Below are 26,066 nucleotides of genomic sequence, written 5' to 3'. Positions count from 1 at the left end.
CCCCCCAAGAAATTTCAAAAGGCACAACCTTTACTTTGAAGGAGAACGCTCTATCGCAGTGATTTGTATGTGTTTATCTACCTCAAACATACCGTCATCCAGAGCAGACCAAGTGTGCAGCATTAAGTTACCACGGCAATGAATCCTGGTAAGAAACCTAAAGTTACCTTAAATTCTGCTTCATAGTTGAAACTTGTGATGTCGGTCCTCCTGCATTTATAATGTTTTTTCAACAAGACAGTAACCATCAGGGCCAAAATCACCCCATACTCTGGATTGAGTAGGTTAATTTCTAAGGATGTGTTCAAACAACACTCTGAGGATTAATCTGACCTTTCCACTGACAGTCACTGACTCTCCTGATTTGCCAAATTAGACAGTAAAGCTGTGCAGTATCACCTCACTTCTTTGTTGCCGTTTAGCCAGTGGGTATTGTAATGAAACTCTGCTCTGATATTACTTTGAAGGACGCTATCATTCCTGTCATGATGACAGTAATAACTATAAAACATCCGCTGCAGAGCTGCACAGCTCTCCTGCACCTTCTTGCTGATGCAGGCTACAGTGACCAACCAGCTGTCACCTACATGATGTCTGATTTCATATTACGGTGTGAGGTCTGTCAGCCTTCATCCTGTGATTGGCACTCACTCAAGAGAGCCAACATCTGATTTCTAGCCAGTTATTGAAGATAAACGGATATTACTTTCTTTTATGAAGCAAAGAGACCGGCAATCACTGCAGTGCGTGTGTCATTAGCCCTCAAATGAATCAGGACAATGGCCGTGCCAAGTGAGAGCGGCGGCAATTTAGGCTGCAAAGAGGAAATGCCCTGTCAAATCGATCTGCCTGCTGTGACATATCAGTATTTAACCTTCCTGCAGTCTCTATCTGAATGGTGTCGGCACATGATTTTGCACACCGGGCTGCTGTGGAGAATTGTTCCTCCCACTCCTCAGACCTTTCACCTGCTGCAAAGGAAAAAAAGTTGCTCAAAGGATGTCTTTACTGAGCAGTGTCTTCATTTTGCAGCGTACGTGGAGCATTTAGACCCAAATGGATTGCATGTTCATGCAAAGGCATACAAGAACAGTTAGGAAGGAAAAGAGCAACCCCCGGGATGCAGGGAGAGTGACATCTGTTGGGCACATGGGGAACTACGTCTCTGTATGTTATTTAATGTTCCTGAAAGAAAGACTGACACCACTGACAACTTCTCCAAAGACATTTTTTTCCCAACTCCAAACACAGCAAAACACTGCATATTTTATCACACAAGAATTCATTTAAACTTTGCCTTAGGTGATGTGCACTGTAAACAGAAAGCCTGTCCGGTTAATGCAGATGTCAGAAGCTTGATGCGTCCTTGCCTGCTAACAACAATGCCACACAAAAACCATTGCAAAGCTCTTTTTTTTTTTACAAATTGACTTCCTGTCAGGAGGATTAGTCCATTTAAATGCAGATTTCTACCTGGTGTTGTGCCGTATTGTCTGACTCTCAGTGAGAAACGATTAAGTGCATGGGCGGGGTGCGACACCCCCCCTCCATTTAGATGAAGCTTTTGCCTCCAAGTTTATTTGTCATTCGCACAGAAGAGATCCAAATGCTGAAGACAAGACTTTAATAACTGGTTCCCAAGGACCAAAGTGACAGCTGAGAAAAACCGCTGAGCCGTCTGGAGAAATAATAGAGGCTGTTGCGTTATGCGTAGATTTCACACATTTTTTTGGAATTTGAAGAGGACAGATTTACAGCTCCGGTACACAGTTAAAAGTGCCCAGACACCTGAGCACAACACACTGACACTGATGTACCAAAACATTAAAAACACTCAGAAATGAAACCAATATTGTTGGTTATTTTGGCAAGTGAGCAGTCAGTTTTTAAAGCCAGTGTGCTGGCTGCAGGGAGAATGGCCTTGTGCAACGATACTGGGGATTTTAATAAAGGTCAGATTTTTAAAAAGCTGAAAACCATGAACCCAAAATACGCCCGTAACCTTTTTAAGGTTTGCTAAAAGAAGATGGTACATTTGAAAATCCATCCATCCATCCTCTTCTACTTATGTGTCAAGTTGCAGCAAGCTAAACAGGCATCCAGACATCCAGACATCATTTTTCACAGCAAAATGGAAGCGATAAAGTGATGTGAAACGTATGTGCCCCTTCCCTGCTTTCCTAGCTTTTTGCTTGTGTCACACTTTCATGTTTCAGATTATCAAACAAGTTTCAACACTGACATATTTACTGTGGTTATCTTTGTCTTATGTCTTATGTCTTTAAATGATGATTTCATTTTTTAAGAAGTGTGTGAAAAATTAAACACCCTCTAAACCCAACACCTGGTTGTGCCATTCTTGGCAGCAAGAACTGCAATCAGACATTTGCAATGGTTGCGAGAGAGTAATCTCCTGTTTGAGGTCACACTAAAGAATTCAACTGGATTTAAGTTTAGGCAATGACTAGGCCACTCCAAAACCTTCATTTATTTATTTATTTATTGAGTCATTCAGAGGTGGACCTGCTGGTGTGTTTCTGATGATTGTCCAGCCACCAGTTTATGTCCTGAAGCAAAACAATCTCCTTCAGGATTTTCTGGTAGAGAGCAGAATTAACGATTCCACCATTTACAACAATTCATCTATATCCTGAAGCAGCAAAGCACCTTCAGACCATCACACTACCACCAGCATGTTTGACTGTTGCTATAATCTTCTTTTTATGAATTGCTGAGTTACTTTTACGCCACATATAATGAGATTCAAACCTTCCAAAAGTTTCAGCTTTTGTTCCATCAGTCCGGAGAATATTTCCCCAAAAGTCTCATCTCACATTCCATCAAGCAAATGTGAGATGAAACTTTTCTCTTTGGAAAATACCTCAACAAAACAAAAAGCGCAAATCGTTGCTGACTAAAAAGAACACAAACTAAAGTTGAAGAGGCATGATAAATAACAAGAGAGATGCAACTCAAAACAAACTTGACTAGTTTAAAAGCAGCAGACGTGATTAACTTTATGAGGTGTGCTAGCGCTTTATCAGTGCGTCAGCAGCAGTTGGTTAAATGTCGGCTGTACAGGGTTGTGGAAAGCAAAATCTAAATAACATGGTGCTGGGAGTGCCTAGCCAGGGACAATGACCAGTTGCTAACTCTACCTACCAGGAAATTGCAAGACAACACAAATCTTATGACCATAAGTGAGGACTGGGATGTAGCTGGACTGGTAAAACAAAAGCTTTGCCTTTTTTACCACAACCCTCCAGTACAAGGCCCACATTCCTGCTGATGCTCCACCAATCTGCCAGTCATCCAGCATCACTCACCATCAATCCACAACATTTAAACTCCTTTGCTCGGGGTAGCCTCACCCCCACAACCTACAGGAGACAGAACACCATTTTCCAGCAGAGAACCAGAAATAGCCTCAGGCTTGAAGGTGCTGGCCTTCGAAACATTTCTGGTAAATGTCGCCCCCTAGTGGTGACTGTAAGTTTTACTTAGTTTGTGCAGAGGGTAAATACAACAAACATCTTTAAGATGTTCTTTTAAAATGAATAATTTAAATAAAATCTTTTGCTTTTTACTTTTTAAATTTATTTACTGAAAGTTATTTTCTCATCATCAGGTATTGATAAATGTGTGCAGTGGGCTGCTGAGGCAGGCGTGTGATTTTTATTTTTTTAATCATCATGATCATCATGAAAGAAAAAGGCAAAGAGTTACTTGGGTGTCCATCTTGTGGACTGATGAGGGATGTTGCACACAATCAATTTTTGATGCCGTTTCAGCGACTCCGTAATCCCTCTGCATACCCCCGGCAGGGGGCTCGTTGCCCTGTTGGGAATTCTTGCTGTGCAGGTCTGCAGGAGGTCAGAGTCTATTCCACCTAAAATTGGCTGATAGGAAGGATGTGTCAGTAGTCAATCTTGGAGGCAGCAGACTGCCACTGACAGACATTAACCACGTGTCACGTTTTATAAACTGCTGCAGTTTCCTCATCACGTGCCGCTCTGTGGGATTCGTGCTTGGAACAACTGCAGAGTGAACCTGACTTTTTCTGCCAAAGGAAGTTTTGAAGGTCAGAAGTTCTGAGCGATTTTTTTAAGGATATTTTCTGGGGTGTGATTTACTGAACTTTCTATTTCCTGATGTTTGATGGTAATAAAACCCTCAGACTCTGAGGTGGTTTGTTCTTATCATGAGAGTCATTACTTCTTATAGGCCTCAAAATGGAAAATCAGATCCTGGATTTTATGATCAGGTGAGGTCTTTACTTAATCTTTTGGCTTATAATAATTCCATTTCCATCTCTTTCCATCCTACCTGATGGGATGCTGCTGAACAGTCACTTTTAGGCTTTATTTTCTTCTTAGAAAAAGACTTGACACTTGGTCAAAGACTGACACCATCACTGATTCTCATATTGCCGCCTTCATTAGAGGTCCAAACCCCGTGTATGCTAGGACATGGGGCATATATGTGGACTCCATTTACATATAGGGGATTTTCACATGTCACCCTCCCTAGTCCTCCCTTGCCCCCCCCATGTAAGATTTTATAGATCCACTACTGGATTTAAGGAACCTCACCTAGACCATCCTGGAGCTGAGCCTGGGGAGGGGCCTGTTTGGGCCCACAGATGGAAAGCCTTGGGGGACTGTTGCTAGTTGGATTGAGCAGTGATTGAAGGCGGGTGACTAAAAGACTCCAAAACCTGAGAAGACTGTGGTCAGTCGAGGGTTTGTTTCTATTACCACTCTATTTCGACCGATCTGGGATTAAAAATAGTTTAACATAGTCACCTCTTAATCTTGAGATGGATACTTGAGCTTTACTCTAATAAGGAGTCACAAAGACGACAGCGGGGCTTAGAAACAAATTTGAGCCTTTATTGGAATGTTGCATTAAATACACAAATCCCATTCTTTTCATAATTTGGTATTTAATAATAAAAAAAAAAAAAGACTTCTAGTCTAACAATACTGATCTGACAGTCATCCTTATTCAGTTTCACTTCTCTTTCCTGGAAACCTGACGTGGTCTGTGTGTGAAGAATGAGAGGGCAGACAGCGAGGACGCGGGGAATAAAAGAACAACGCCTACTCGAATTCAGTAAATACTGCGTATCAAAGCTGCACCGAGGATTAAAACAGTCTCTCGCTGGCACTGATATTCGTAACATTATTTCAACCCCTGATTTCCCCAAGTTTTACATATAAAAACTTTAGTATGAAATATAAACAAGCTCTTCCCAGGATGCAAACAGACAGGCAGATGCTGAAGCTGAAAGAAAAAAGGACAAAAATATGTTCTAAGCGTGATCTCAGAGAGTCACCAGATCTCGCCTGGGCTCGCGTTTTATTCGCATAAATAATGTTCTGGTGTCAGGAAAATACCCTCCCACCAACATCCACCAACACCGTCATCATCATCGCCACTCAACAGATCCAGAAATTGTCTTAAAATCATTTTGGCTTACAGACTGTTTTCCCTCATTATGAAAAGAACAAAAAGAAAAGAAACAAGAAAACGGAAAAACATTCACAACACGTTTTCCAGCCCGTCTGTTTGGTCTGGGCTCTTTTTTTTTTTTCTTTCCTCCTTTTCCTGGATTCTTGCACACACCTCCACATGCCACCAAGCGCTGCCTAACATCACTGCCTCAGACCCACCCGCACCCCACCCCGCCCCACCCTCCTACTGCCAGCAAAACTCCAGAAAGTTAGGACATGACTCCGAACACGGGGTTGTGGCGGCAGATGCTCGGCCCGATCTCTTCGTAGTCCTTTTTGGTGTGGCACACCTGGTAGAACTCCGGCTGAGGAAACACAAAACAGGAGCTTGTCAACATTTAAAATACTGCAAACAATCAGCGGCCAAAGATCTGAAACAGGAGGCGTGGTGGAAAACTAAACAGTTATCGCTGAAAACATGGATGAAACACGGTGCTGAACTCATGTGAAACATCCAGTAGCACAAAAACACAAAAGCTTCCAAGATCTAAAAGTAGCTTATCGTGACAAAAGTATGAGATTTTGGGGGCTTATTTCTATAACAGGGAAGTACAGAGAGTTGACAGGAAATGACACGGTGACCTGCTCAACCAGGCGAGTTATGGTACCGTCCATTCTCCTTTAACTGAAAAACCATTAGCCAACTCTATGGATGATCTTCGCAGACTGTAATAAATGACCATACTACTACTACTACTACTACTACTACTACTATTACATCTGCTGGAGCAAACATTTCCTAAATTTGGGATGAATAAAACTGTATTTTTATTCTCTTACACAACTGGAAATCTTTATGCAAACAGAAGTGTCGCCCCCTGCTGGTCATTATAAAGAATGCTGTTGTAATAACAATATAGCAGACGTGTAATAAATACACAGAGGCTGATGGAGGACTTTACTATGTTTGGCAGAAAGATTCAAACTTTTCAGGGAGAGATCAGAGTGCAAATTATTTTAAAGTTCAAAACTCAGGTTTCACTTTACAAACCTGAAAAGTACTTCCATCTTTTACATACAGTCTGTGGCTTTATCTTAGTTTAGTTTTTCTTTAATTAACTGTTTGAGGTTTGAACTGTACGTGTGCTGGAGTGGGTTTGAATTGGAGTGTATTTATTAAAAGCACGACTCCTTTGTGATGTTTGATTGATTGACTGATCGATATATTGGTTCTAAATTTAGACCAAACCGCGGGGGTAAACAGGGGTCGAGGTACAAACTCAAGATGTTTGCGATTATCCGACAAAACTTTCTGTGAATCCTGAGACATGAAAAGGATTGTTATTCTTATCGGATTATTCGATTTTTAACATCAATTAGCCTTTGGTGAATCAGCTGTCAGACCTCCGCTCCCACTCTCGTTTCCTGCTGATAAAATTATCCGCCTCACTCACACAAATAACTCATCAAGAGACAGGGGAGGAAAAAGAATAATGAAATGTCACAACCACCCACAGCACTCACTTCCACTCAGAGGGACTAAAAGAAACGACACAATAAATGAGGGCTTAACTAAAGTGCGTGTGGCCTTAAATGCCACACGGGAGCAAAGCCGACATGCGGGTGAATCTAAAAGCAGATTTCCTTCTCCTGCAATAAAGTTTAACCACATGATGATGATGATGATGATGATGATGATAACATGAGAAATACTTACAGTTGATGCTAACATTGATCCACCAAACCACACTGCGTATCTCTGCATGTGATGAGTGATGACCTGGACATCGATCGGTTTGGGCTGCGGAGGAAACACAGAGGAAAGATTATTTCAGAAGCTGAGAGAGCTACAGAGTGAATGCAGCCAGGGGAGGACTCTGTAGTAGTGACATTACAAGAATTAGTCACTTTGATCACCACAGATTATATTTGAAACCGTGCAACCGTGCACGAACCCTGACTGACAGTTTCTCAATGTTTTCAAAATCTAAATCAGTGTTTAAGACTTTGTTTTTGGAGCTTAATAAACCAAAGAAAGTGCCGCCTTATATTCAGACCTTTATGAATTAGCCAAAGTTACTAGTACTTAAAAGTTACTATACTTAAAAGTAACTGATGCTTTACTTGTGAATATTTTCACATTTACTGGGCTTTTCTGAGCAGAACAGGAATCCATCAATAACATACGGGTGTGGTTTCTACGGTGCGTCCACCACTAATCAACCCATGTAACAAATAAACCAGGTGATGACAACATCTACATACAACCTGTGATTGCTGGTGCTCCTTAGTGTGTCAACTATATCTTAATATAAATAAATGTGGGATAATGACATGGAGCAAGTGACATCAAACTGAAACAACTTCACAAAATCAAGGCCAAGAAGATCCTATCCTGTTTTCCTTGAATGTAATTGTAATTCCACCTTTTAATGACAAATAGCTGTGAGGGTTCACAGGAGAGGAGAAGAACAGAGTCCAGCTGAGGCGGGGTGGATGGAGAAGAGAGTCAGGAGTACCTTGTCACAGATGAGTAAAAGGAAGAGTTTGCTGATCTGATATCTCTCTAATCCTGACTCACAAAGCCTGATCCCACCAGCTGTCCAGGACGGTGCAAAATTATACTTAACAAGTTTGCAACCGTGTGGCCTGGAAGGGTTTCAGTGTAAAGACGTTAAAATTAGGGACGGATCGCTCTGATATCAGCACATTTATTCACTTAAGTGTAGACTGTGGTCACGTGAGCTGGCATGACTGAAAAACTCCATTTCCAATAGTTATTGGAAAGCTTTTAGTACAGTAAGAGAAACCTGAATCAACAGTTAGGAGGTTGGTATTACTTAAAACTTAAAAGTTTATCTGCATGTGATTTAAATAAGTGTTTCAAGAAGATTCTGGACATTTCTGCTAAACCTGAACCTGCTCCTGCTCTACTTACACACACCGAGGAGATTTATTCTGAGGTTCAGAACATTCTGGTCCGCCTTAAATTAGCTGCAGTCGCTGCTTGCTGCTCCTCTACCGTCTGAGGTAGATTTACAGCTGCAGGTCCGCTCGTAACGAATCACCTTTATGACCTGAGCATCTATGGAGCTATAAAAAACTGTGCCCTGCATACCTGAGCCTGAAATATTTCAAATCTTTTTAAGCCTCATTAGATTTTTATAGGGAGAAATTTGCTGTTGAAATCAGTTCATCTACTTTCAATAAACCTGTGTGCCGTTTTGTAATTCAGCTGATTGAGAACTATCGATCCGTGCCCAGTGTAAATTCATTTTTTCTGCTCACCTTGAGCTTGCCTCCGCTCAGCTCCTCACTCATCTTCAGGCGGGCATCGACCGTCCTCTTCAAGTCTCTCTGCAGACGGCGCCCAAAGTCCCTGAACATGGTGGAGCCTCCCGACAGGACGACGTTCTGTGGAAGAAAAAGGACGCCGCTATTACAGAGCTACGAAAAATCACACAAACGCTTAACACCAGTGACCTGCAGCCGACCAGCGGCCTGTATGACTCTTACAAACTAAACTCAAAATGCATTAAAAACCCAACAAATGATCACGTCACATGATTTTGTTTTAATAAAAGCTTTAAAAAAAAAGAAAAAAAACATTTCAAGACTTGTGGTTCTTACTTTTTCACTCCTGTCTCTTTCAAACTAAACAAACATTCCCATGAGACCCTTAAAAAGACTGAGTAATACTGGCTTTCTAAGAGATATACCTGTACTCATGCCAATGTTGATATTTAAAGATTAAACATGGATATGGTGTTAATGAAGACGATGATCCTATAAACAGTTGCGTAACTGAACTTTTTGGAAACTCTCCACCTTAATTTACGTCATTTTGGAGCGATTTACCAAAAAGAAAACACACACATGCTGAACAAAGATGATTTTTACTAATAAAAAATAAACATTAATCACACTGTTGCTCAATTTTCTATAAATATACAAGAAACTATTTATTGGATAATTTTTTGGCTATGATAAAATGGAGTGAAAATGTAATGTGACAGCTGTGAGTCTGCTAAAGCTGTGCCGTGCTCCTGTTACCTCGATAGTTTGGTGCCAAATGGTCGTGTTAAGTCTGTCTTTTTCCCACTATGGGGTTGGGATAATATCAAACATGTTTTATTCCATGGGCTCATGAAAACAGTCGAGCTCAGCATGGTGAACACCATCTGTTCTGTCAGCCAGTGTCATGTCCACCTGTTGTAATCTTTTTATTTTGACCTGTTTTTTTTGTTGTTGTTGTTGTTGTTGTTTTTTACCTGAACAATCCATCAAATGCACAAACAGGAGCGTGTGCTTCAGTTCTCCCCCCAACAGCAGCATGATGTGAATAAGTCTTACAAAAATGCAGATTTTTTCACTCTTTGAGATGTTTGGTCTTCATGCGTGTCAGCTCACCTTATAGAGAGGACGCCTGACATCGATGGGGCAGTTCTGGATGACCTCGTCCACCACCTCGGAGATGGGCTGGGTGAAGTCCGGGTTGGCAAACTAGGAGGAAGAAACAAGGTCGACATGTCATCGGGTGCAGCGTGGAGGTAGATACTAAATGTAGCCATCAAACAGCAAAGTATAAAACAAAGATGTGCAGTTAATTACCACGGGTGGTTCACTGAGGTAACAGCAGAGCTGCCTAATCAGCATTTATGAGCAGCAAAAAACATTCACAAGCCGCCCTAATGCAGCCATAACAAAATATCAGAGCTTTGTGCATGCCTAATAATGTCGTGGGACTGGGGGCGTGTGTTCATTTGTTTAATTTTTGGGCTCTTTAATAGTTTATCCAGCAGAACAGCTCAGACTTGTTTCTTTACAGTCTTGCAAGTTTGCAGCAGAGCAGCATAACAGCAGGACACACACTGGTTTCCCCACAGCTTTGTGTGTCAAACTAGCTGCTTACTAACTTGCAAAGTAAAGTAAACAAACTCACAAATTCCCTTTCTTTAATTTAACATCTAACTTCAATTTTGTCTTTAAGTGCATGTGTAAACAATCCTGATAAACTCCTATATTGACACCACAATTTCCCACATGTCTCAGCACCCAATTGCGACAAACAGCAGGTCAAATTTGCGTTTCATGATTTGCACGGCACAGACAGACCTCTGGGTGGAAGAAGATCTCGGGTCCCAGGAAGCGCTCGTAGCCCACGTCGATGGTGAACTCCTTCTTGCTAATTGCGTTGATGCCGGTGTACTGCTTGATCCACTTGGAGCCGTCCGTGTCGTACTTCTGGAACTCTTTGACTAGATCCGGGCACACGTAGCTGAACCGCTCCTGGTGGTCAGAGCAACAGGAAAAAGTTGTGTTATATCAAGTCACAGAAAGCAGAATCTGCCAACTTAATCATCGCGGCTCTATTTGTGTCACAGCTTCTATTATCATGGGTTGTAATGCCGGAGTGATAGGAACATTAGGCACTGACACATTTGAATCGTGCACCACTAACAGCGCCCCATACTCATTATTTTGATTTGCAGGGACTGGGGTACACGGTGCCAGCACACCAGGAGGCACCGGAATTAACATTTCCAGACACGATAGGCAATATGCACGACAGACAGTGCTAATGTTAATTATTTCAGTTCACTTCATTTCTTGTTTTCTGTTTCGGGGTAATGAAGAATGGCCCCTGACATCCAGAACAAAGTCCTGGATAACAAGCTGTTTAATAAACATGGAGGAAACATGGAGAAATGGGGCAAATCAAGAAAATATAGTGACTGACAGAGGGAGGAAAAATAAAAGAAAGAGCATTAACATAAAAGTCACGTCAGTCCGTGACCAGGAAAGTTGGAAAATTAATTGGAGGAAAAAATAATGAATTCTTGAGACACGAATTTAGCTGCAAAAAACAGAAAATATTGAAGTGTGCCGTCTGTGTCCCACAAGGAATCGTCTCAGGCTGAGTTTCAGGGAAACTGTGTGTGAAGGAGGCCTGCTGCCTGAGACAGACTGATGGCGCCACCTGCTGTCGCTGTGACATAAATGCAGTGCAGTCCCACTTTGGTCCCTGATTTTAAAAAATAATTCAGCGGAGTCCGGTGCTGTCACTGCAGCAAACGGAGCTCGAGTGCCCCGGCTCTTTTTCAGCTGAAGCATTTTAATCTAAAGAGTGAAATTAGTCTCATACTGTTGTTTTTTTTTTTTTAAACAGCGTTCAGCTTCTGTTGTGCACAGAAACAGAAAATTCGGGCTATACAGATATAACACTGCCGATCCTTTTACACTAAAACACAATATTGCATTTGAATGCTGCAGTTTGTCTTTGTTGTAGCTATTCAGCAGTATGACAATGATATTTTAATGACTGTCAGTAGAACATTCTTCAATAACATTATCACCACACTGAGCGTGTTGTTATGTGTGAGAGCAAAGAGAGAGCGAGGGGATGCTTTCAGCCTCTACAGCCACAGGAGACCAACATGCATGCCACTGCTGACACATTGAATAACTATAATAACAGCCTCCCCCGCAGAGGCGGCGGTGGGAGCTGGAGCTGTACCTTCACTGCCTTGGCCGTCTCCAGCGACTGCTCCGGCGGGATGCCGATCTCTCTCTCCCTCAGGAGCTGCTGGGTGAAGTAGGTGATGTCTCGCCCTGCGATGGGAATGTGCTTTATACAGCTGCCAATTACATAACCTTCAGCCTAAGAGAAAGAGACAGGTGGAGAAAGAAAGACAGAGGATGTCATACAAACTGCAACCAAATAGAGATTCCAGCGGCTAAAGCTGGATGTGTTTTTCCATCACATCTGCGAGGCCCCACAGAGACGTGAGCATGCTCAGCAGACTCGCTGATTCAGCCTCAGAACGAATTCTGCAAGCACATTTCCTCAAACTGAGTAATTTCTTCCAGCCTCCGAGACACTCTGCCCTACTTTTTAAAATCGGCACTATCCGGTTACTCAGCAAAATGGAAAAATATATAAACACTGCACACGGTCTATAAGACTTCAAAGAAACATACACTGCTGCTCTGCATCACAGGTAAATGAAAGCCATCTGTTTTTATTAACAGTTACAAATGACCATAATGAAAACAGCAATCAATTAAAACGCTGTAGAAATAATTGATTAAAATTAGCACAGGAGCATTTTTTAATGAACAAAAACAGTGTACTTGCTTCCTGTACACATGACATTAAACTCCATTTAACTCCTAAAGCACACACTAGAAAACATTTGGTTTGGTTAGTCATTGAACCAGGAAGTAGATGCATGTGAGTGGTTAGTTTCTCCAAAGGTTTAAAAACACATTTACGAAACTGTTTGCTTTTTTAAGATATCAGATTAAATTCTGGACTTTTGTTTTCTGATTTATATTAGAAACTCGACATCTCACGTCTCATATACACATCAAGATGGATCGTTTCAATAAAAGAGGTTCTGCAATAAGGTAGTAGTGCACACAGAAGGCAGAAAGGGGAAAAAACAGTTAAGGAGTCTGGTGAAAAGGGGAAAACAGGGAAAAGCTACGAGGAAATGCAAAAAAATATGTTTAATTTTCACATAAACAGTAAATTACAGAACAAAAAAATGATAAAAGGTACATTTATAAGAAAAGAGCAGAGCTTTCAGGCACGACTTCAGTAATGAAAGCCACATGTCGAAACACACCAATCATATAAACTCTGTCTATAAACAAAAGTGTTGCTGGTTCTTCGTGCACATTGGAAGTTATACTAGAACTCTGCTCTGTTCCCATTTTACCTTCACTGAGCAAAAAAGAAACACCAGACCCTCCACTGCTCGATTTATAAATGTTTTTTAAATGATTGTCTTTACTTCAAATGAACTGAGGTGGGTAAACAGATCAGAAATGACGCGTCTCATTTCTGAATCAGAAATGTTTTAATTTTAAACTTTCAAACCATCACTTTCATTTCATGTTTCACAAAACATTTCTCGGTTGTCTTGTCGATGCTTCCCCTCTGAAACTTTCTATTTTCTTCTAATGAACAGAAAACAAAAATAAGTGCAGCTCAGGGATGAGTGTCCTTCAATGGCGTGATCTGTATACTCACCACAGGGATGACGTGGGTGACGCCGTCTCCGCTGTCGATGACGGTACCCGTCAGCGTCCTCTCCCCGACCTGTCTGGATGTCCAGGAGGCAGCTAGAGCGAGCACAGCCTGTCGCGCACACATACACACGGGAACGTCACACACTTCACAGTATGTTCACACTTCAGCAGTGCTAGTGATCGTGACACACTGCTGTGAACTAAACATGGTCACATGATCACATGATATGAAAAGTTATTCAAAACAGACATGCTATAACTGAACCTTTCAAATTCCTCCATATACAATCATATTCTGTTCACATACGGAGGCTCGTTTGTGTCTTTATAATAGAACATACAAAACAAACGCTACATTAAAAGTATTTTAAGTAAAATACATTTCAGAATCTCAAGTTTTGCTTTATGTTGAACTGAATCTCACACTGAGATATCAGTATCAGTATGGGCGCGTCACACAGGAACAGATACCTGCTAATTAGTGCAAATAAAACTCCAGAACTTCACTCAGTAATCTGAAGCACAGACTTTTTATACGGTCTGTTAGTACAATTAACCCCACAGCGGCCTTTTTGTTGATGAATAACATCATTAAAAATGTTCCAAAATGGTTCCAACAGCACACAGAGGCCAACTAGCTGACAGCTACCAGCTAGAGCCACCTGCCCTATAAAGTTTCCAGGACCCTATTATTGCAAACTTTACACTCCTATATAAAGTTACCCCCTGTGCAGTTGAATTAATTCTAGTCTTCACTGCAAAATAAAGACACAAACATGCCTCCACAGTTAAACAAACAAACTAGAGCTCTAGGGTAAGGGAGCCTGACCTGCACAGCGATGTAGAGCCCCGGTACGTTGAAGGACTCGAACATGATCTCGGCAGTGTACTCTCGGTTTTCTGGTGTGTTCAGTGGAGGCTCCGTCTGCAAACACAGGATGTGGTACAGTTAGACTCAAGTCTGGACCTTAACAGTAAAACTCTGCAGATCAAAAACACTAACACAGATCTACAAATACTCAAACATATTCACGGCAGAGCATTAAATTCATTTATCTTTATCTTTCTAAGAAGTGACTGTTGCAGTTAAACTGAATGTTTAACATCACTGGAGAGGCCCTGTGTTTAAGACTCTTACCAACAGGAAGTAGTGGTCCTCAGGTTCGGCCCTCAGGTACTTAAAGATGATCTGCTCCATGAAGCGCTCCATTAGATCCCAGTCCTCCACAATGCCGTGACGGATGGGCCACTGTTGCAACAAAGCTCAGTTTAATGAGTGACATTAGTGACTTTACAGAAACCTATTCTGGGAAGCTAAAGATGGCAGCTCTCCTTCCTCAGCCTCCAAACACTCAACAGCTGAACCCTCAGCAAAGTCACAGACCATCCACTAAATTTAGATACTCCTACAGTCTCATCTATCCCACTTTTTAGCTCTGGGAGTCCAGCTCAGCCTGCAGTTCTCACAAATTAAAAATAGAAGGGAGCGCTGCCTGAGTCTGCCTCTTCACAAGCTGTTAGTCTGTCTTGGGTACAGAGAAACATCTACACGATGCACCCCAAAACCAAGTAGCCCAGCTTGAGCCTTGATAAAATATCCAATCTCTCCTTGTTTAGATGAAATTCACATCGACCGGGATTCTCTGTATTCCTCTAAAGGTCTCGTACCTTAGTGGAATACGTGGGTTTGTCTATGGCTTCATCTCCGATGTAGAAGTCCAAATCATCCACCCCCTTCATCATCCTACGCTGGGCCTGGTCCCCGACCTTGGCCGACTCTTTGATGGCGATACCTGACGAGAAAAGAGAGAATTAAACAGAGAAAGAAAATAAACTGATAAAATCTGGTGTATTTTATGACTAAAGACATTAGAAAAGTGGAATAATGTCAAACATTTGCAGAGGCCCGTTGGCGGAATTGGTTTAAATACGTAGGATGCAAAATACTCACATGATGGAATGATGAACTGTGGCTCTGTGTTCCCTGCATACCCCAGTTTGGTGTAACTGCAACAGACAACAATCAGTTTCACTACAGGGAAACAGGCTGCACGTCATGGACATCGAGTCTGTTGGAACTGCATTTGTATGCGAGGCCTTTTCCTTCAGTAAAGATTATTTCTGGCCCTATCGTTTTGATCAATGGCGTCACTGTCCCTCAGGCGCACTGGGTGGGTGCCAAAAGCAGCAGCGACTCTGGGGATTGCTAATGGGAGCCCCCTGAAAGAGCCATTCATGCTGTATTGGTCAACTATGTTCGTCTATGTTTGTCAAGGAAATCAAGCGTCTTTCATATAACTTGGGCAGCTGACAATAAAAGTGATTTGATTTGATTTGCATTTGCAGCGTTGCTGCAGTACAAGAGAATCTGTAAGCATGATAAATGACTTAAGATGTTTAAGATTTAAGAATGGCTGATCCTGAGAGAGCACACCTTCAGATTTAACATCAAAGAACTGAGTTTACAATCGTCTCTCCTCTGTTTGAACAATGTTTCGCAGGCACATGTGAACCAGATGTGATCCCGGCTCAGGGCTCCTGTACTTCCTGCACACAAGGCCCGAGGGACCGATAGAGGACCCTGCTGACGAATGCCAGAGCACCGCGGGCAAAACAAACCACATCCTGGTCACAACAGTGGCTGCTTTGAATTCATCTTTGCAAAACGAGGAGCCGGAAGGACATCAGCAGTATCTCAAAGACGCTGAAGTTATGGCACAACAAATGTGCTAAAAATACGACTCAAATACCAACTTTAAAGATAAGATTCATATGAGGCTGCTCGCTTTTGATCTTCTTCATAAGAAATCAGGAACAAATATTATTAAAATATAAAAAATATTTAAATGTAAATAAACATTTAACTAAATGCTAATCAGATGATACCCACCTATATTTACCTACGAGACCAGTTTACATTAATAAATTAGTTAAACTACAGGCACCTTTTACAGACATAATGGCCTAATTTTCTACTTCTAAACACCATTGCTAATCATACTGACTCTGGATGGCATGACCTTGGAATCCAGCAATACTGTGAGGAATCTTTTAGTCATTTTGGACCAGTATATGTTCTTCAATGTGTAGATTAATTAAAAATGTAGGACTGCTTTCTTTCATTTGATGATTATTGTTAGAAAAATTAGAAACATCCCCGTCTCAGAGTGATGTTGAAAAATTAGTTTATGTACTTTTTACTTCTAGACTGGAATTCATTCATTCAAACTCTTAAAGACCTCACAGTACCTTATTATCGTAACAGAGCATTTCTCTCTCAGACTGCTGTCTTACTTCTACAGTTTCCAAAAGTAAAATGGGAACTTGCTAAAACAGCCTGAAGCTTATGGCTGCCCCTCTCTGAGCCTGGTTCTATCTGAGGTTTTGTGCTCTTCGTGAAGTTCATCCTCCCCACAGTCACCAGAAGCTACTCACAGCCGATCATCTGATTGTACCGTCTATACCTTACAATATAAAACACCTTTAAGCAACTGTTGTTCTGAACTATGGCTATAAAAATAAAAATTGAACTGTGAACAAAATATGTTCAATGATGTCATCACTTCTCCTCCCATATTTTCTCAATTTTTTCACCTACAGATGAATTCATTAGATTTGTTTGACCTCAAGCTGCTGTAATATTTCACTGAAACTCCTTAAAATGAGACGATGAACCTGAGGAGATTTATCCAGGAACAAACATCTATTTAGAATATTTACCCTGTAAGACAGTTATGATGGCTTTTGAGTTTCCTTTCCAATCACAGGTTTCTTTTTCCTGCACAGCACCTTCTGATGCACAGGAAACGCTGCAGTTTGTGTAGAGTAAATACAGACAGGAAGCAGAGATGTACGATTAAGAAGAAACCGGCTGGGATGGTGAACATAGAAATTAAAAAAAAAAAAACGGTTTTTTTTTTTAAAAACCCGCTTTTAACCGCTTGTTTTGTCTGATCTCATTGCCAAAGCCTGTGAGAAAACATCAGCTTTTACATAAAAATAACTAAATCGTCCTGATAACTTGTGAAAAATGTGCAAGAAAAATGTAAAAAATAAAAATCCCCATTAGAAAGCCCACATGTTCTGCAGATCTACGCATGTCTGTGTAGCTGGGAGACAAAAAGGGAAACTCTGCTTCACAGCTAGGCAGATGTGCTCCACCATCTGATTTATGTTTCTGGGGTCAAATAAAGTTAAAGTCCTCTGACAGCAAGAGGTACGAGCTGACAGGCAAGAGTGAAAACACCACCCAGTTCTCTCTTTTCCGCTTCAGCTCAACAACTTTTGGTTATACGGTAAAATCTTATCTGGCATCTTCACACTTTATCTGTACAGCACATTGAAATATTAACAGAGCTCTGGCCAGCACAGATTTTTATTTGTTTTAAGGTGCAGCCAGAAAAAACAGCACAGCAGAAACTCGGAGGGAAACCCACCAAACCTGTGCTCCTGGAGCCTGGAGACCTACTGTATGATGTCACCATGTCTGCCGTGTCTCTTTTTACTGAATTGTCAGGTGAGACTCAGCAGACTCAATATTTTTACTTAACATGAGCTCAGATTTTTGTACTTTAGACACTCACAGCGACAAACTGAGGCAGAGTTATTAAGAGACCATGCAGCTTATCGCATGAATTTTGGTTTAGTCAAAGTTATTTTAAGCCACACAGAACAGATAACTACACCCACCAGCCACAGCATTAAAACCACAGCCTGAAACTGCGGGCTGCTTTGCAGACAGCTTCACCTGCACCAACAGCACACAAAGCTAGCAACAAGTTTCTTGGCTGGTGGAGCCCAAACAGAGAAGAAGTGTGAACAGGCGCGGTGAACGCACAGTTTCTTTCTTCGTGATGAAATGTAAGTGTGGTGCTTTCAGTTTGTTTTACATCCTAAATGGCTCCTTTCACAAAAAAAACAAAATAAAAAAAAAACAAAAAAAAAACATAACAATGAATGAAAATTTCAAAATATATTTTTTGCCTTTATTGCATTGTGAAAGTTTATCTCAAAGTCAAAAACAGTGACGTGAGTCTGTGGGAAATCACCTCATGTGAGCTATGACCTCAGTGAATTTGAATCTATAAATAGGATGTTTGTGTTGTAAATTAGAATCATCAGGGTCACAAAGGATGATAAAGCAGGATTTGATTTACCGTGTCGTTGTGAGTGAGCAGCATCCCTCTGGACCTCAGTCAGGCCAAGAAGGAGCAGCAGAAACGCTCATGGAAAGCACTGCTGACATATGAGTGACTGTGAATCAGGCAGCAATGTATCCCATAGCTGCTATGACATCACCCACTGACAACCCGTTACGCAAACTTGAGCTAAGCAGTTTCGTCGTCACCATCTTGGTGTTTTAACATTGAACATGACGTCACAACAGTCACTAGTCAGGCAAGTGTTTACAGAGGTCTTCAGACTTTTCTAGGACTGGAAGTCCTTTTGCAAACACATTTCTCGCCCCCTAGTGGCCATTAAAAAGTGATCGTTTAAGATACCTGGAAGCTAGGTTCATCTTTTCCAGAGTGTATGCTTCAGACAGCGAGAGGAGAAGGCAAATGGTCTTCAGCAATGCAGTAAATTTGAATATCATTCATTACTTTTTGTGTGCTTACAGTGATAATATTTAACTGACACAAAATCCCAAGGGTCGCCATTTGGAAAGCACTGGAGCTGTTTGTCTCTGAGGAAACCTTAAAGATTTATGCTGCTTGATTAAGGAAAAGAGTGAGCTGACAAAAGTTGCCATAAAAAATGTTGTGCAACTTAATTTCCTTCATCAGTGCGTAATTAGTCACATTCATGTTGTTAAAGTCACAGCTACAGAGTTATTAATGATGATGATCTGACACATGCTACAAGTGATGGCTTCAAACTTTGAATGGTAAACAGACTCTGTTAATACTGCATTTCTCTAGTTTTTCAAGCACTCAAAGCACTTTATGATACGAGTAACACTCACACAAACATTATTCTGCGACACAAAGAGCTGTTTAAAACTAAAAGTGTGTGAATAAACACTAGAAAACTAAACTTCTGAGAAAAATGAGAACCAATAAAACCACTAACCTGATCCACCTCCTAAACCTCAACTTCCCATTTATTTAAAGAAAATAAACTTTCAAAATTTCATCACAAAAATGACCACGTTTCAGGGTTTTATTGCCTTGGACACAGCTAAAAATGAAAAACCCTGTGCTGGCAATCGTAAAAACAAACAGCTGTATCACATGTGTAACAACAACAGTCCTCTGAAAACCTTCATTCCACAGAGCCGTCCTAGCTTGCCTACTTTGACCTGCCCGGACACGCTTTTAAATTAAAAAAAAGAAGAAGAAAAAAGCACGTCACCCAGCACGACAGCGGACACATCGTTGCACAGGACAACACGAGCTGCAGGTTTTATGCTGCCTTTAGCTAAATTATCCTTTATTTTTATTGGAAAACACAGTTTTTAAGTCCAGCATGAGCTTTATTTATGACACCGCTGAACTCATGTCAGGAGACCCCCACAGGTTGCTTCAGACAGAAGACTCCACCCAAACTTCAGCTGCAACACCTGCGATTGTTTTTTTTAAGGAAGCTTTGGTGTCCAAAAAAACCAAAAAACAAGTATGACTGTGACTGAGCTTCTTTCACTCTAATCTGATAATATCATCTTGGCCACTCAGAGGCCTGATGATGTGTAAAAGGATGTGAAGCGGTCACTGTATTAGTCAGAGGCAGCTGCTGAGCCCCATCAGAGCTGTAAAACATCTGCCCACAGCTGGCACTGTGTGCCTCCGCTGCAAAGTTTCTACTTGGAAAAATAGAAAACTCTTCTTTCTTCTGGTCAGAGGTTTGCATGGGTATAAAAGTGGAACGTGAGGGTTATTATGAAGCAGTCTGCTCGCTGAGGAGAAATTAGCTCACAGATTTCGCTGCAGTAGATTGGTTAACAACCTGAGGGGATAGGCAGGCTGCTGATACGAGCTGTATACACTGTGACGAGTTCAAGCCTCCACATGCAAGCAATGCATGGCACGTTTAGCCCAGATTAACAGAGCAAGCACACCTATCACACCGGCAGCACCTTTTAGCCAGGGCTGCAGGTAGTTAGGATAAAAAACACCTCCCTCTGTTTGTTACTGTTCACGTTCTTGCAGCGTTTGAGCCTCTGAAAATGGCTGCACAGTCAATTTTAATATTTCAAACAAGCAATTACATAAAGCTGCACTCCTATCACGACTCAGTTGGTGCATTTTGAATGCACTGCACTGCCCACCAAAGATCTTTTAACCTTTCACCAGTTTGTAATCATTTTCTTTTCACATTTAGATTCATTTTGTTCATCAAATGACCAGAAACATTAGATCAACTGTTCTTGTGTGTATAATCACACACACAAGATGCTTCCAAGAACCAAAACCTTCACCTCAGAAAACCATCCTAATTTCTTTTTTTATTTTCCCCCCTAAACACTTTTGTGTATTTTTTCTATCACCTTTAACTGTAAACCTGCAGCATGTCCTAAACAGGAATATTAAAGAACATCTGCCATTAAATGCATCATGCAGCATTTATGAAGCAGCATTATGGAAATGATGTCAGCTGTAATGTTGTAAAAATGTTTTTAGGGCACAAAAAAAGCAAAGGTTTAAAAATATAATTCACAGAAAGACTTTTTAACGCCTTCCTTCCTCATTCATAAAAAAGAAAACAGTCCTGCTCATCTTTACAACTCATCGCGTGGTTCAATCATTAAAAACAATCCTTTCATTTATAGTTTTTGCAGCGTGTGAAAGGGGCAGCAGTTCCAAGGGAGTTCATGCAATAATTTCTTCAGATTTGTAGAACTTTCAGCACATCCTGACTGCTTCATTTCACATGAACTGGAGTGGCAACAGTAACAACGTTTTTAATAAAAACTTTCTCCAAAGTGTCCTTTCAGGGTGGCCATGCACATGAGTATGACTTCAGCTTGAGTAAAAAGGCTACATTTTTCTCACAGTCTTGGTGATTTTCCTTCTGTGAACAGCCAGCATTTATTTGGTGGATGTCAACATTTTTTAAAGCAGGAAAAAACCCTGAAGTTGTTTTACTGTCCAAATACTTATGGACTGACCTCATTTCCCCCCCAAAGTCCCCAAAAGGGAACAGTACAGCTGAACAATATCTTTCAGAATCATCCCTTTCCAAAACTTCAGCTAATTGTTAACATTTTATTTTATTTCCAATTACCTATGAGCCTGGAAAATGACAAAACATTCTCATATCCCACAAGACTAAAATAAATTTGACCATGTTTCAATACTGACTCTAACTCTTTCCTTCCTCCTTCATAGAAAAGGAAACAGCATTTTTCAAATGTCATGCATGGTTTAATGCATCATCTAACAGAAAGTCTGCACCCAAAATTAGGCTGTTGACACCTAACACAGCATTTCCATTAAAACCACCATACAAAATCATTTCCATCATGGCAGCGTTGAGCTACAAATTCACAAAAAAAACTGTGTCGCTGTCCAAATATTTATAGACATGGCTGTAATACTTAGATAGCATGTGAGAAAAATCTGTTAGCTTCAACCAAATTAAAAAATAAATAAATAAATCAGAGAGTGATTGCAGGATAGGGGAGAAAGGTGTGTTTTGTTCTGTTGTAGCTAGTTATTGTGTAAAGTAAAAATGACAGTGATTTGGTGGTGATTAAAATACGTTCAGAATTTGCAAATTAATGATTCATCTCATAATGGATGACAGACTGCTCTCCTCTACATAACCTGGCTTTATAAGTTAAAAGTATCGGCATTAATATTTGCAAAGCTAGCCCTGTATTTGCTTTATGGGATTGATACCAAAATTCCAAGAGCATTGCACAGCAGTACTCTGATCAATGCAAGGAGCTGCAGGAGGAGCTCAGATTGTCTTTCTCTGTTTTTTTCCCTCTGTCCTCTAACACAACATCCGATGCCAAAGTTTTAGATGTTTTTATCTGCGAGATCAAGTCGTTATGAGAAGAATTGTCGGACCGGTAAAAGAGGCGAAATTAGAGAAGTTAATAAAAAAAAAACCACGCTCGGATGCCGAGAGACGACCATATATGGACTAAAAAACGTGAATGAGGAAGTGTAGGCTGTGTAGGAAGTAGTACCGCGCATGCTCAATCCCAAATTAGTGAGCAAAGAGATTTATGAATTACACTCGTTTTTACAATCTTTTTTTTTTTAAAGTGGGAGCAAACACAAGCAAAGAAAATTTTATCTTATTAGCATCAGATATTATCATGAGAGCGGAGGTGCAGATTTTCCAGCTCCAGATGAATGAGGGGAACCCTTCCTGCCTCAGGTCTGCACCAGAAAACACCACCTGAGCGGCAGGAAGGAGAACCAGAACAGGAAGGCGTTTAAACTAACCCTGAAGCTCCCGATAATAAGCAGTAATAAGTCGCTGTTAGCATGTTCGCTCGCTGCCCAGCTGTAAGTGTACACAGACACACACCCATGGCTGCTGCCCCTGCTGACACTGACAGCCCCCTCAGCCCCCGTGCTGCCCGTCTGCCTGCACGGCGGTCCGGACTAAACAGCTTACCCTGTGCCGCAGTCGACAACACACGCCGGTAACCGTCCAGCCATCTCTGCCCCCCGGGTCTCTGGCGCGCTACGAAACCGTTAAGATATGATGGAAAGCTGGCTGTGTCGGCTGGAGGATCTGGCTGGCCGTCCACAGGCGGAACCCTAAGCCCCGCACACTGCCGTTTTCCACTTCCGCACTCGGCTTCTGGCAGGCAGGGAGAGGCAAGATGGCGGAGGCCGGGCAGAGCGACGCAGGCAGGGACGCGGAGCTGTCAATCACCGAGATAGGGCGGGGCCACAGTGTGGCGGACCAAAAGTGCCAAAATCAATCAAAAAAAATAAAATAAAATAAATGAATTATGTTTAAGGGAATTTTAAAAATAAAATTGCGAGTAACAAATGAAAACTAATATTTCTATGAACCTAAAATTTACTTAGTTAAAAAAGGTAAAGTTAACTTCTTTTAAGGTTTTATACATATAAATATATATAGCCAGGTTTGAAAAAGAACTGAGATTAAAGTTGCAAAAAAGCTATAAAAATCTCAAAATTAAAAGAGAAAACAAAAAACTTTTTTTCCTCATCAATAAAAGAATATTTACTGCATCAGTTTGTCTTCATTTTATCTGAAACACACAAGGATCAAATCTCTGACTTTATTTTGGGGATATTGTCCTTAAATATAACTAAAGCTTTCACACAGGAGTCATAAATGATATGAAATAGAAATAAATACCTTGGACTGAAATGTCATATTTGATTCCACCACTGAGCTTTCTTTTTTCCAAAATAGTGTGTATATAGTAAAATATCAATAATGCCACTCCTGTTACGTTTGTACCATCAAACTGAAATGAGACTAGTGTCAGCAGCTACACTAGCAAACTGTTTTACTAGCTAAACTTAGCATCATTGTTGTCTATGGGACTCAGTTCACAGTACATGATTGCCTTTAAGTGTTGCTCCACAGCTTATAAATAAAGTGTTGTTATCACATTCATAAGTGTCTCCGTCTGCATTTGCGTCCGTTTTCCTGATTCGGCCGTGACAAGTTCCTCCCAACCTCTCTCTCGCACCGAGTCAGGCTCTGGCTGACGAGAAGTTTAAAGTGTTGCTCGAGAATCTTCCTCCAGGATATCCACTAACCGCCCGCTCCCTCCATCACTCCGAGGACAAGGATGGCCGGGAGGCTTACGGACACTACGTCAGCGAGCCGTGGTGTCAGGTGGGCTTCTCTGTTCCTTTTTCACTTATAAAAACAAGAAAAATGAAGGAAACCAATGAACAGATGCCCAAGAAGCTGTTTAAAGTTATACATTCAGGCATAGTCGGTATAATCAAAGTCATGACTGTTTGCATAATCAGCAGGAAACACTTTGAGTCCATTCCAGCTCCTTTGGTGCAACTCAAAGTGACGACAGGTAACCTGGATACCTGCAGCTCATTCAGGTCGTCCAGCTGAAGGTTTCCTGTGTCTGACATAGTGCAGCAGATCTACTCCAGCCTGATTCTTTTTTCTACGTTATCTTTAAATTCCACCAAATACTTAGATGTTATTGTTTAAGTAAAACCAGTGAGCGTACTTGAAAAAAGCGTGGTTATTACACACGTTCTGTTACTGAACTCTTTCAATTTCTATTTCAAATGTAATAAAGCAAATAAAATGGCATAAATTGGCTTGTTTCTCTCGGCTCTTCCGGCTTCCGGATCTTTTTAGTGAGCCGAGCCAAAAGAGCCGGGTCTTTCGGCTCCTAACCGGCTCTTCAGGTTGTTTTGTTGCTTTAATTAATTTATTATCAATAAAAATATGAAATTATGCACAAAAGGAATTACTAATGTAAAAAACATCGTGGTTTTATTTGTCTATGTTTACATATAAATATATACGGTGGCCCCTCGTAAAAAAAAAAAGTGCGTCGATGCGTCATCACTTTCAAAACAGACATGGCGGCAGTGAGTAGCGGCAAAATGAGTGAGGCAGCCACAGTTGACTTAAATCACTCCACCCGAACACACAGTTCTACATTATGGGGATATTTTAACAGAAAAGGAAGTGATTCAGTCGTTTGCCGGCTTTGTAAGGTGGAAATGGCCTATCATAAAAGCACGACGGCTATGCACCAGCACCTCAAACAACGGCATCCAGGAGCAGCTTCTGCAAAGGATTAAATGTTTTAAATGTTTTGTTAACTTTTCCTTAATTGTATATATGTTTGCACATTTCATTTCTTGTTAAATGCTATCTGTAATATAAGATTGTACTACTACTACAACTTTATTTTGCAATTTTTTTATTAAAAGGTGTTCAAATGAAGAAATCTGTGCTTTTCATTGAGATATATAAATTAGTAAATGTGAAATTGCTATACAAGTCAAATAATGGGGAATTAATCGAATCAAATCAAAATAGAATCAGATTGAAAAATTAATCGCTAGATTCATTGATTAGGAAAAGCCCAGCCCTAGCCCCTAGAGACAAATCATGTACAAAGCTCAACACTGCGCCTAGCATCCTGGAGTACTTCCGTTGTGTTTTGGAGTTTGTAGGTGTTTTGTCTCTACGAGTCACCGTAAATATACTTTTATTTATTCTCTCCACATAAAATGTAATAAATAAATGATATAATACAAAAACCAACTATTTACATTTCAACTTTTAACTAATTAAATTTTCAACTTTTTCTTTTAAACAAATGTAAAGGGAAACAACACAAAACACTGCAAACCACAACACAAGTCAAGACCATCTAGTTTAACTGTATGTAAATTTGGAGTCGGTGTATTTGAAAAATTGTTCTTTATCGTATTGACAAGGTCTGTTGGGATATTCTGTGAAACCTTTTTATAGAGCTCGAACGAGCAACTCCTGTTATATTTCTCATTAAACCTGTTTAATTCAAGTATATCTCCATTTTCATCCATTATATGTGTCACACACCAAATTTGTTTTGTCATCCATTCTTCCACAAACGTAGATTTCCCCCGATTCAATATCACCCTATTATTCCACAATGGA

At 40.8% G+C, this 26,066-nt stretch overlaps 1 protein-coding gene across 1 annotated transcript; it reads right to left on the bottom strand.

Moving 5' to 3' along the window:
- Positions 1-4,871: 4,871 nt before the first annotated feature.
- LOC102214441 (actin related protein 3) lies at positions 4,872-23,316 on the bottom strand. Its single transcript, XM_005744207.1, has 12 exons — positions 23,067-23,316; positions 15,445-15,500; positions 15,162-15,286; positions 14,632-14,742; positions 14,323-14,418; positions 13,495-13,602; positions 11,974-12,117; positions 10,572-10,745; positions 9,867-9,959; positions 8,745-8,870; positions 7,174-7,257; positions 4,872-5,821 (listed from the first exon to the last, which is right to left on the bottom strand). The coding sequence occupies exons 1-12, from the start codon at positions 23,108-23,110 to the stop codon at positions 5,726-5,728; spliced, it is 1,257 nt and encodes a 418-aa protein (XP_005744264.1). The 5' UTR covers positions 23,111-23,316; the 3' UTR covers positions 4,872-5,725.
- Positions 23,317-26,066: the final 2,750 nt, after the last annotated feature.

This window comes from Pundamilia nyererei, unplaced genomic scaffold (assembly GCF_000239375.1).
Source record: "Pundamilia nyererei isolate P.nyererei 1_Seehausen unplaced genomic scaffold, PunNye1.0 scaffold00140, whole genome shotgun sequence".
Taxonomy (NCBI): Eukaryota; Metazoa; Chordata; class Actinopteri; order Cichliformes; family Cichlidae; genus Pundamilia; species Pundamilia nyererei.
The sequence above is the reverse complement of the archived record's forward strand: the minus strand, read 5'-3'. Positions and strand labels throughout refer to the sequence as shown.

Bases quoted from the DNA above. Each gene is read 5' to 3' on its own strand.
- LOC102214441 (XM_005744207.1), bottom strand. From the start codon at position 23,110: ATGGCTGGACGGTTACCGGCGTGTGTTGTCGACTGCGGCACAGG. The intron at 15,501-23,066 runs GTAAGCTGTTTA...TGTCTGTTGCAG, and splicing joins GTTGTCGACTGCGGCACAGG to TTACACCAAACTGGGGTATG. The intron at 15,287-15,444 runs GTGAGTATTTTG...TTTTCTCGTCAG, and splicing joins ACAGTTCATCATTCCATCAT to GTATCGCCATCAAAGAGTCG.